The sequence below is a fragment of the Nannospalax galili genome, unplaced genomic scaffold, assembly GCF_000622305.1.
Source record: "Nannospalax galili isolate Female #2095 unplaced genomic scaffold, S.galili_v1.0 scaffold805, whole genome shotgun sequence".
Classification (NCBI taxonomy): Eukaryota; Metazoa; Chordata; class Mammalia; order Rodentia; family Spalacidae; genus Nannospalax; species Nannospalax galili.
This window is the reverse complement of record NW_008353486.1, coordinates 1,588,163-1,601,082: the sequence shown is the minus strand read 5'-3', so window position 1 is coordinate 1,601,082 and position 12,920 is coordinate 1,588,163. Positions and strand designations below refer to the sequence as shown.

General features: G+C 42.0%; 1 protein-coding gene across 1 annotated transcript; it reads right to left on the bottom strand.

Annotated features, from left to right (window-relative positions):
- Nucleotides 1-5,798: 5,798 nt before the first annotated feature.
- On the bottom strand, nt 5,799-12,747 carry Lgalsl (galectin like). The gene is made up of 5 exons (XM_008850634.3): nt 12,553-12,747; nt 12,246-12,317; nt 12,006-12,094; nt 11,213-11,390; nt 5,799-8,763 (listed from the first exon to the last, which is right to left on the bottom strand). Exons 1-5 carry the CDS (start codon nt 12,709-12,711, stop codon nt 8,620-8,622), a joined length of 642 nt encoding a protein of 213 aa, XP_008848856.1. The 5' UTR covers nt 12,712-12,747; the 3' UTR covers nt 5,799-8,619.
- Nucleotides 12,748-12,920: the final 173 nt, after the last annotated feature.

The window sequence follows — 12,920 nt, the reverse complement described above, 5'->3', positions numbered from 1 at the left end:
TGGCCTCAGTCTCACAGAGATCTACCTGCCTCTGCCTCCCCAGTGCTGGGACTAAAGGTGTGTTCCACCAAGCCTAGCTCAGATTTCTTAATCCAATCAAATAGAAAGTCATACTAATCATCATAGGTTCAAAATACAAACTTCTGCCCCGATATCTTCAGAGGGTCTAGTGGTCCAAACATGAGTTCAGCAAGTCTGACGCTCTATAGCTACACGGTCTAACATGGTAGCCATTAACCATGTTTGATCATTTAAAGATGAATCAAAATGTAGAAAAGCGGAAAGTTCAGTTCCTCAGTCACACTAGTCACGTTTTAAGTGCATAATAGCCACAGGTGCTAGCACATATTATATTAGACAGTGTGGATTACAGAACATTTTCCCAGGCACCACAGACAGTTGTGTCAGATAAAGCTGTGTCCAGAACGAGAACACGTAGATATAAGCACTTTATAATAAGAAAGTTATCTACTCAATATAAATGGTGCAAATTTGTGCTATCCATGGATTACCTATGCATGCCAAAGTCAGCATGCATAGGTAAACATAAGGCAAAGTCAGCATGCATAGGTAAATATAAGGCAAAGTCAGCATATAGAGAGGAAAAGTTAGCTTAATTCTTTCGAAAGGGGTTGTTTCAGCATCTAGTGCCTACCTCCAGACTCTTCCTCAGCTGGGGTTAAGCCAATGGCCTTGTAAATTCTAGGCAAGTACTGAACTACATCTCCAGAGTTGGCTCTCAGGATGTCTAATGCTACAGGTTTTTTTCTTTAATATTTTAATTTTATATTATTTTTATTTCATGTGTATGAGTGTATTGCTTGCATGCATGTGAGTGCACCGGTGTCATGCAATGCCACGGAGGTCAGAAGAGGCCTTTGGATTCCCCTGGAACTGGAGTTAAGGACGGTTTATAGCCGCCATGTGGGTGCTGGGAATTGAAGCCAGGTCCTCTGCAAGAGCAGTCAGTGCTCTTAACTGCTGAGCCATCTCTCCAGCTCCATGCTACAGTTTTTTAATCCAGCCTTGGAGCAGTCATTTGTGTCTTTCATTGAGCTTGAGGTTTAGGACTTTGTGGTTCAAGGTAATGTTTAAGACACACAAGAGGTGTCTTTAAACTCTGGTATAACACCGTAGGGAGCAAAAGGGCTGAGTTATAAGAGACCCAGGAGATGACAATGCGGCTTGAATTACATCTCCATTCTTAGGCTCTTGGCTCTTTCAAAGGAATGACAGGTGAATTGCCCACAGGATTAGTGGTTTGCTTTTCCTAGATCCAGTGCCTTTTGCTTTTCTTCTGATGCCAAACAGGTAGAGCAGAAGTTTGAGCATGTTAGATACATTCACATGTGATTTCTCAGAGTCTGTGAAGCGTCTTTCTTTGCTCAGGGGTTGATTAAAGAAGGGGTTACCTTTCCAGTCAGATCCAGCTGTTTATAACTAAACAGCACAAAGAATAACCAAAAAGAAAATAAAATCTGGGCATGGTGGAGCATGTCTGTAATCTTGGTGCTGGAGAGCTGGAGGCAGGAGGATGATTGCAAATTTGAGCCAGCCTGGGCTATTAAGTGAAACCCTGTTCTCCAAACCCCAAACAAAACAAAACCGGTACAGTTCCTTCCTGAGCTCTTTCTTGAGGAAGCCAGAAATTCAACACCCACTGGCTCTACAGATCAAGCAGGATATTAGTAGATTCTGGTGAGGGAAGGTGCTTAGCTGGAGTCCTTCAAACTCCAAAGCCCCTAGGTCACCCCACCAGCTGAAAGCTCTGTCCTCCCAGACTCCCAGAGCAGGCAGTACTCTGCCCATTCTGGCTGTAACTAGCTATGGATGATCATTTTTACTTAGGTTTTATATGCAAACATCTTGTCTCTCCAGTGAAGTCATAAATTCTTCAAGGACAGATGGTGTGTGTCTTTTATCTCTTTATAACCCACACTGTCTAATATGCGGCCTTCTTATGAATTCATATCTAATATCTTATAGGTGAGAGGAACCATGGGCAGGAATTAACTATACAGGCATACTTTAGATGCACAAAGGCCAGCATTTGCCTTTTTAATTTGGGAGGCTGTATATTTTTTCTTTTAATTTGTAGGATTATAAGGAGACTCTCAAGACATTTACAAGAGCAAAGGAAATGTTAGGAGTCTTATAAACCTTTGAGGTAGCCCCAGTAACTGACTTTCATGAATGTCTTATGAAAACAGGTCTATCTCCAACCTCTTCCGATGCTGTCTGTGATTTCTTAGAGAACTTAAAAAATTAGTGATTAAGCAAATGATTAGAATCTTAATAGATTCTGCTCCATGAAAGAACTCATCCATAAACCTGTTTTCAGCAGTTCCTCATTATTTCCTGCCTGTCTTCCTTGTTAAGTTTTTAATTATAGCATTAAATGTCACTTAATATTATGTTAAAGTTTATTGCATTAGGAGAAATTTCAGCTTTGTAATATTATAATAGTTGTAATAATCCACAGTAAAAAAAAATCCCTAAGTAGGTGCTGGGGAGATGGCTCAGTGGATAAAGTCTTTGCTGTGCAAGTGTTAACCTTTGGCCTCTACACACCCACCTGCACACACATGCAAACATGTATGCACATATGTACACATACCATATATACATGCAAAAAGCTCTAAGTTTTCAAACACCATCCTAAATGTTTCCTAATAAACTGCTACTTTGGGTTAGATTTTTGGTGTGTGTGGTGTTTTGGTTTGGGGGTTTTTGTTTTTCTTGAGGCATAGCCTAGGCTAGCCTCGAATTCTTTTTGTAGCAGAGGATGACTTTGAACTCTTGATACTCCTGCTTCCATCTCCCAAATGCTGGGATTACAGGTGTGCAATGCCAGGCCTGCCCTTGGTTAATTTTTAAATAAGGCTCCAGTGAAACTGTGTGGGAAACATTCTAATGAATGAAATGTTCATGAAAATTAGCACTTTTTTTTTTATACTGCTTCTTTATACAGCTATGGAGGGTTGTTATAGAAATTGGTGTCATGATTATTTTAAATGTTGGCTCCATCCGCTGGAAGAAATGCTTTATTCCTGTACAGCCCACTGCTACCTGTGCTGTCATCAGGGCCCATTGCAATCCTCGTTCCCACAGGAGGTACAAAAAGGCTGCTGGTTGAGAGTACCCGCCTGAACACACTTCACAAATCCAGGGTGTGCTGCCACCCTACTCCCGGCCCCTGGACCTCACCAGAGACAATCTCTTCTTAGAATAGCTGTTTAGGTAAGATTTGATCATTTGCATCTGTTGCTTTAAAATTAATGGTATCTGGGTGCTGTGGCCTAGGCAACATGGTGAGGGAAGGAAGGAGGACAAATGAGAGACAAGACACTGACAGAAAAGGAGGTGCTGGGTTATTGGCAAAGGTTTGTTATTCTTCTAGCTCATGAAAGCTTGGAGAGCCTCAAAACCCCACATCGTGCCCAAGGCCTGTGGCTGGCTTGTTGCTTTCCAAGGCCTATTATTTAGGGACTGTGATGCCCTATCAAACAGTGGCGCCTCCTTCCCGCTGCCTGCTCACCTAGCCACTGTGTCCTTCTGAGCAGTGGAAGGGTGTATCAAAGGAAGAGAACGCGTCAGTGGCTATTTCTTCTTCAGCACCTTAGATACGCCCATTTTCAACTAATTATGAAGTATATGTTTCACAAAGCCGTTCTCTGCTTTATACAGGATAGTTTTTTTTTTTTTTTTTAAGGAAAAATCATTGTGAAATTAATGGTGATTAAGAAGTAGGCGGCTGGAGGCGATTGAGAGCATGGTGGGGACTCAGGTGCATTTTCTTATGAAAACACTTTAAATTAATTCCAAAGTCCCCATGGAAAGTCACGTGGGCCACTGTTTCTTGACCTCAGCTTCTTTTCAGGTTGTAAGTCACCATATATATTTGCCTCGACTTTACAGTGAATAACTGAAAGACTAAGAAAAAGATGGGCTTCTCCCAGAATCTTAACTTTAAAAAGTGCTCACTGTCTAAAGCAGAAGTCAGAGAATTCAGGTCCTCATCAACCCAAACAAGAGGGATTTTTACAAGTCCTTTGAAAGGCAAATATTCTTTTACCACAATGCATTTTTGATGAAGAGGCAGGAATGAGGGGAAAAGGAGGTTAATGCAGGGAGAACACTGTGCAATAGTCATGCAATTAATGACAGTTACAGGGCTGTCAAAGCAGGATGTTTATATTGAAAAGCGCCTTTCACACAATGGTATCCACAGATGAGAACTCAAGGCCAAGTTTGGCTCCGTGACTGTTTGGGAGTTCTTTAAAGGACTGCTTCATCTGGGATGCAGGACTACCTGTGTGTAGGCTTATTTTCTTAAAAACACAAACTCCTGGGCCTTACCTATTTCAGATCTACAAAAATAGTCTCCTAGAGGTGAGGATGGACATGCAAGCAGGCATTCTGACAGTACATGGGAATTTAAAACCACCGGAAGACCTGGATCTTTTTTACTCACTGATGGGTCAAAGTGTCTAGAGAACAGCAATTGACACAGCTCAGCAAATACTTGTTGAATGAATGTGGCTTTAAGTGGTTGTGGCCGCAGAGGCTCTAATTACTGATCTCTACGGACTATCTAATTTAACATGTTGTCACAATAGTGGTATGATGTCCTATTCCTAAGGGACCTTCCTAGCCTGGCTGAGGGCATCAGGGAAATTTCAATCTCTGCTGGCAGCCTCATGTCTCACTTTGGCAACACTCTCCTGGCTAGGATTGAACTGCAAAAGCCTTGAGAGAGCATGCAGCAAACCAACCTCACAGCTCTGCCCTCTTAACAAGGAATTAGGAAAACTAGTTTAGTAAAAATAAGATCCTAGGTCCAGAATGTGGGTAAATCTGTCACCTTATTGGTAACAAAAGCTGGGCAATACTTCTATAAGCTATTCAGTTTTTGAAAGCTGAATAGCCCAAGAATCAAATTTCTTTCCTAATCATTCAAACCACAGGAAGACAGCACAAAAGAAAAAGCCTTGCTATTACGTATATACTGTACTAAAATTGTATTTAATGATATATCAAGAATCCATTGCCCCTTCACTTGGGATGCTGAAGCAATAGCATTGCAATTTTGAAGACAGCCTGGGCTACACCTGGACAGAAAGACCAGAGACAGAGACAGAGAGAGAGAGAGAGAGAGAGAGAGAGAGAGAGAGAGAGAGAGAGAGAGAGAGAGAGAGAGAGAGAGCACTATTACATCCTTGAACAGTGGAATGCTGCTCAGCAATATAAGGAAAAACTGTGGAAACACACAGCATAAGTGCAGCTCAAATGCATTATGCAAATTCAAAGATGCCAACTCCAAAACATTATGGGGTGCATATTATGTGATTCCGTTTTTCCACAACATTCCAGAAAGTGCAAAGCTGCCTGTTCAAAGTTACGAGTTGGAGACAAGTTTAACTACAAAGGGATAGCACAGTAGAATTTTGCAGGGTGAGGCCATGATTCCATATCCTGATTAAAATAGTTACATTCTAAATCTACGCATGTATGATATATATGTAATATATAATCTATGCTCAAGAGCTGTCCACCAAAGTAAACTTACCACATGCAAAATAGTTTTACATTTTATTAAGACAGAACCTATGCATCCATAACACAAACTCAGCCAGTCTCTGGAGGCCCCTGAGACATTTTCCTTGCCTTTATCAATGTGGAAAACACATATAAAAGTGGAATTGTAGTGTATGAGATAGAGGGGCCTCTGTTACATCACATGGTCTATGATAAGGACATGGTATCTGGGGCCAAATGTGGCATGTAATAATCTGGGAGCCATCTTGTAGAAAATTCCTTTATTATAGTGCAAATAACTTTCAGCAGTGACATAATGTAACAACACATTTGACACTTTACACCACGCAGTAAATAAGAAAGTGTTTCTTTGAAAATACGTCATCATAGGAATATGATTTTTATATTAGTGTTGGAAAATGCCAAGGCAATAGGATTCTCTCCTTCTTTTGGATCTTTTCTTTTAATAGATTTGTCATTTAATGCATAATCAATTTTAAAAGAGATCTGTTAAAGGGTTTTGAACTAAATTTGGAAAGATTTGAAATGGGGCTTCAAAATTAAAAAAAATAATTTTAAGACAATTCTGGGAGAGCCCAGAAAGTCAAGTCACTTCTATTCAACTCCGTAGATAGACACATTCACTTCAGTTTTGCTGCATGGATTGTCTAAAGCCTGCTTATTTCCCCAGAGCCTGATTGTTATCCCCTGGTTTTGGGTATCTCAAAACTAGGGCTCTGGTCAAAAATAACTCCTTATATATGCAAATACTTTCCCGTGAAGTTTTAAATTGCACTTTCCATTCTGAAATTCCCACTTTAGACCTCACAGGTAAGGAGAGTGTGAACATGCTCTAGTTTCTAGGTAGCCATTGGGACGATGGGATTTGCCCCCTATTCATTTGGGTAGTCCTAGATCAAGTCATCACACCATTTAAATGCATCTCAGGAGGCTTATCCAAGAGGATTTCACTGACACGTAGGGAAACACAGGGTTAATACTCTATTTCCATTCTAAGCAGCCTAAAGGCTTGGCTGCTGATGAGTTTAGCTGATCAGTAACCATGTTACTTGCAAGCATTTACACTCCCCTACTTCTCTAGTTTCTGCTGAATTATGCATGCTTGGCCACCCAAGAGTCCTCGGATGGGGTCTTACACCATCAATTGAATCAAAACCCTTACAAATATATTCCAGGGTGCTAACTCTCTTTACAGAGACTCCTTACAAGTGGCTTTGCATACAGCACATGAGAAATTAATCATAGGCTTAAAAATATCCTGGAGCTACAGAATAGCCATCATGGCCGACCATGGCTGAATTCAGCAGGTACAGAAAGCTTTGTGATGTGCAGCCAGTCTTGGTGGACATTGTTTGTATGTAACACCATGGAACTATGCTAAACGGTTTCAAAGTTGAGAAGAATCCAAATATATCATCTATAAAAAATTCACTATTTTAGTTTGCTTTATTTATCTGAGACTTTGGTTCTGAAACACTGTCTACATTCTCGACACGTGAAGATGACACGGCCACTTCAGTGTCTCTGCATGTTGTGTAAAAAACCCTCAAAAGCAAAGCGGGACAAGGAGGTCCTCTAACAAGACACAGTAGTGCTGTACAAACAAAACCTAAATTATATATAAATACACCCCCACCCAGCACCCCGTTCTTCCCCTACTACCTGGCCAAAGCAATGCTGAGGGACCAAGGCAGCACGTGAAGGCCAGTGCCCACCACTCCATCCCTAGCTTTGCAGTTACATTTACAGTCTGCAGCCACCTGCTGGAGACAGCTTCTGTTTGATCAGTTCTGCAAGTTCAGCAAAGTTTCACTGGAAAGCATTCACGCTATTGGCTAGAGTTAAATCTTCCCTATAAACTAACTGGCTCCTTCGGTAATATGAATCCTACCAAATCTCACCAGCTGAGAAACCAATGTGGAGGAAGCCTCTTCTACTCTGAAGGTCCAAAGGCATTGCTCAGGGATCCTGGGGAGGGTCTCATAAGAAAAGTTATACGATGAGCTAAGAGCCTAAGTTGCTATAAATTATTTCCCAGTAAGTTATTTGGGGCAATCTGCTTCTGCTTTGTACTGCATTCCAGGGTCACTTTCATAACAAACTATTAAAAGTTGATATAGTAGTTATTTTAAAAATTGTCTATGCAATCATCTCTTATATGTTTTCCATTAATTTAATAACAACTTAATGACCTATTATGTAAATCTAAAGTGTAGTCTTAAGGAAGCCAATATTGTGCTAATTCACAGTAAGGAGAAAAAGCAATGCAAATTAGAATTTCACACAATAACAAAAACTTGAAAAGCAGTTTTATCAAAATGTTGCAAATTTTTCCCAAAAGCACTTACAGTAAATGTTAAGAGCCCAAGCTGAGGGGTGTGGAGAACATGACCCAGTTCTTTAAGGTATAAATCTACCTGTTTTATGATTGTAATACACAATTCACCCTCTCAGACCTAAATTCATAATTTGCAGACATCGCTCATTCTCTGATACATTAATACATACATTGAATATAAATAAATAACCGAGAAAGCTTTTAAAAAAATCTGAGTTAACATTATGCTGTGCAAAACAAAACAAAAACCAAACCTTGTACAATCTACATTCTATGTAAATACCCTGACTAAAATGTTGGTTGTGCTACGCAATCCACTTCAGTGTAGAAATGCATTGATTTGCTGTACCGTTGTTGTTTTTAAGGTCTTTAGCACTTTTGTTTCTGAATATCACTTTGCTTTGAAATGAAGAATAATTTGCTACTAAATTACAAATCATCACAAATCCATGTGCGTTTAGTCTGAATGGAATCCAGCATAAATGTATGACTTTGTTCTGGGAATAATGGCTCGATGAGCTGCCAGCATTCTTCCTCTGGGCAAACCACAGGTCAAGTTGCCATTCTGTACTTAAACTGCACAGAAAGAGACGTGAAGCTCGCCTTTTGTTTTTGTTTTCTTTGTCTTTTTAAGTCTCCAGATCTTGCTCGGATATTTCTTCCAGACAGCTGTGTAGTTGTGGCACCTGATCCTATTTGAAATAGAAGTGCTTTAAACACCATCAACCAAGCTTGGTGATCTGGAGGTCCCCATTGATCTTTATGGTGTCAATTGCAGATAATGTTTGGATACGATGGTAAAAATCAAAAAGTTGATGTCCATCCACAAACACTCTGAAACGTGGATGCTCACAAAGAATTTCCACCTAGAAGAAACAAAATAATAACTTACTGTGCAATTTAGATGCACTCTGATGGAGAAAACAAAACAAAATACCCCTTCAGCATCCTAAGTAAGTCTCAAACATCACAAGACCCTGGAACCACGCAGACAGCTAGTTAGAGTGCAGACTGCTGGGTCCTACTCCCCACAGTCTGTTCAGGAGGTCCAGGGTAAGGTCTAAGAATCTGCACTTTCACCAAATTCCAAGGTAACGCTGAGCTGCTGGAGCAGGGACCCCACTTTGAGAACCACTACTCTGTATCTTTTATAGACTTTAAACTAAACTGCTCAGGCTGGAACACATCTATCTGCCTGTACTCCATAAAGTGATACAAAAAGTGACACACATATGTTTATATGGCTCTTAATACTTTCACCATCATTCCTTGAATAGTTCATCCCACCTAAGGAGCCCCTCCTGTGGCAGAACTGGTAGCCATTAGCAGCATCTAATAACAGTCTAGACAAAAAGGGTAAACACTAAGGGAGGATTACACAGTAATTACCACTGGACCAAGAATGTGCAATTAACAAGGCTCTGTTAAGCCAAACAAATACTGATTCCACATGGTAAACCTTTTTTCTCTCCTTTCCCTTAAGTAATTCACCACAGGGTTTAATTATTGGCTCTGTGCTATGATGTATTTATTAAAAGCATCAGTAATCACCATGCAAGGAGAGACTCTATACATGATATTAGTCACATTTAATTAATATTACTATTTAAATTATATCATCAAGAAAGGTCGGTTTCACTCAGTTTTTGTTGAAGCATTATAGTCCTTCTGGTCAGAAGCTCTGGTCACTCACAATGAATTAGATGTTAAGATTTACTATTTAAGGGGCTGGGGACATAGCTCAGTTGGTAAAGCACTTGCTTTGCAAGTACAGGGCCTGAATTCAATTTTTAAAAAATGCCAAGAGCAGTGTGTATCTATAATTCCAGGACCCCTGGGGCTTGTTGGTCAGCCAGTCTAGCCTAACTGGTGTGCTCTAGGCCAATGAGAGGCCCTATCTCGAAGGGATGGTGGTGTTCCTTAGGACACCCATGGTTGTCCTCTACCCTTCACATGAACACATGTATACACACGTATACACACACGCACACACACACACACACACACACGCGCGCAGGAACATACACAGATTTACCATTTAGGAAACTGGCATTGCAAAAGGAGCCCACTAAAAACATATTCTGAAGAGGGGTTTGGGGAGAGGGGGTGCCTTTCCTAGTCTATGAATATTCAAGTTTTATTGCTGATGAAAAAAAAGTCACAGATTTTTATTTTGCCTCCAGACTATAAGGAAAGAAATAATCAAAAGGCCTTAAAAATTTCCACATAAAGAACATTTTAAGGGAAGTTCTGTTTGATCAGGCTTGTATTCAGTGCAAAGTTTTGAACTAAGTTGCCATTACCATGCTGTTTGGGAGCAGGTAATGCAGACAACCTCATCACCAGGACTGACCTGCTAGCAAGTCATTTTCTCTTACATTACGGACTTGCACCTCTTATTTGGCATTGTCCTGCAGAAAAGGTACTGCTACTACTGCTTGGTTAGATGGCAAGTTTGGGCTGCATTTTGCCTTCTAGATGTAGGAGCAAATCTATATTCATACAGGCTCAAGGGAAGAAATTTGTCTGCTACGTAGCTTGCAACCATAAAATAGACAGGCTTAATTAACCCACAGGGAAAAACAAATATAAAAAAATGGCCTCATTAGCAAAGAGAACAAGAGAAAATAAAATGATAGTCACTAAATTGTTTTAAAGTCACAACTAATAAGGCTTTGAGCTACTTAAAGGCCCAGAAAAATGAAGGAAATTCTGGATACTTACTAATATTTAATAATCAATTAGATCCTTGGGGGCAGGTCATCACTATATGCCTAATACTATGTTGAATATTACATAGAAAAGTGCTAAATTAATACTTGCAGCTTGCCCTGATGATACAGGCCTGTAATCCCAGCTACTCTGGAAACCGAGGCCAGAGGATCACAAATTTAAGGCCAGCCTGGGCAACTTAGTGAGACACTGCCTCAAAACAGAAAGTAAAAAGAGGCCTGGGGATGCAGCTCCGTTGTAGAGCCGTTGCCAGCATGTGTAAGGCCCTAGGTCAATCCTCAGTACTGCCCCAAATGTAATTAATTAATTAATTAATAATTAGTTCCTGCCCAAATGGCAAAGTAGAGATGTTAAAGTATTTCTTAGCAATCTGGATATATACATGGGCATGCACTATCTAAACATACAGGCCGAACAAAACCAAGGGCTGCGATGACAAGTATTACACTAACTTCTATCAGCACCACTGGGTGACAGATTTCTTAGACATGCAGAAATTCTTAAAGAGCTCTTGGCATGCAGTACATAAGGAACGCCTCTCAGTCCTGCCGACAACTGCACTGAGGCATTCGAGGTACCTACCCTAAATGGCTGGTCTGGGATGAATGGAAAGTAAGGGATCGCTGACTGCTCTTCACCCCTTTCTCCTGATATACAAGAATTCCGGAGGAGCTGCCGGTCTGTGAACACAGCTTTGAGTTCGATTGCCACGTCGGCAGGAGGATCTTCAGAGTCACCGCAGGTCAAGCTGATGGCAAAGCTGAAAAGAAAATAGTGCCATTTCTCCAGAGTTGGATGGAACATTGCAGCATGACCCAATTCCTCCCCTTCGGGTTTATCTGTTGCTAATGGGCCACTACTGTTTGCGCAGAGTTTAGATGCAGAGGATTATTACACTCAAACCAATAGATTTCCTTACCTAAAGCAGGCTCGGGAGAAAACTGGTGCAATGAAAATAACAGAAACTAGACTTCAAATGCCCCAAGGCCACCCATCTGTGCCTTAATCCATTCCAGAATTCTCAAAAACAGTCCCAGAAGCTGACAAGGGGAAATATCTTATAAAGTTTGGTTCTTATTTATACAAATAGTTTTTGTTCCAAGTGCTATGTTTTAAAATCATAAAAAAGAAAAAAATCTTTGGCCTCTCTTAAGGGTCAAAGAGAAACTGTGGGTCTATTTTTATCATCTGAGATATAAATAGCTATCTAAAGAAATGATGGCTGGGATTCATACACATTCTTTTCATGGGAACATGGTACTTTCTTGGCATCCCAACTAGCAACACTGTCCACAAGGAGAGGAAGAGGAGGAGACTGTGGGCAGGAGTGGGCAGGGCCCTGCCACTGCCTGGGATGGGAGGGCTCTGTCCTTACCTCTCTGGGTTGAGGTCTACGATGCCCATCACTAACACCTTTTTGCCTGGTCTCATGCCACCTTTAATGTGTCCACAAAATGGAACTATCTGCAAAAGAGAGGAGGAGAAACGGCAAGTTTACTGGCTGTTAGAGCAGCGCCAAGCTGTCGCCCTGAGGACCTGACCCATAGAAAAATGTATCAGAAAAATATATCAGAAAGGAAGGGGACGGGCAGAGACACTGAGCACAATCACTTACCAGTCGTGGGAAGTACACGTCGGCTTGAACTGGAGAGCCCAGGGAGTTGTTTAAGTGCCCCTCATCAAGTTTCTAAAAATAGAAAGACACAGATTGGCTTTCCACAGATCCCTTTTTCTCAGGGAGTGAATGGAAGGATGGCGAACCAACGCAAATCTGGCGGAATCCAGCAGCCCTCCACCGACAGACAGGCGGTGTCTGCAAACGATGCCTCTTTAGAGCTCATTAAATAACCGCGAAACAAAACCCGGCCTTTCCACCGGGTAGCTAAGCCTCCCACGATCCCGACAATTCAGAACCAGCTCACAGGCAAGGTCGGGGGCGCCCGGGGACCCAGAGCCCGCGTAGGTGGGCGGCAGGCCCCTCTCCAAGCTCTGGAACCGCGGTGGCCCGGGCCTGTCCCCAGGGACGTGGCTCTAGTTCGGCGACAGCACTCCACTTCCCGGGAGCGCCGGCGTGGGGCCATTTCCAAGGGAATCCTCAGGACGTGGGGCCCACCCGCTCGCCCACGTGCACGCCCACGTGCACCGTGCACACACTCGTGCACACACCTGGCTTGCCGGGCGGTCCGAGCTCCCTCCCCCAGCGCTGCGCCCCGCGCCCTCGGGCCTGGCTCCCCACGCGGGGCGCGCCAAGCGCGGCCGCTCCTGCTAGCAGGTCCCGGCGCCACCCCCG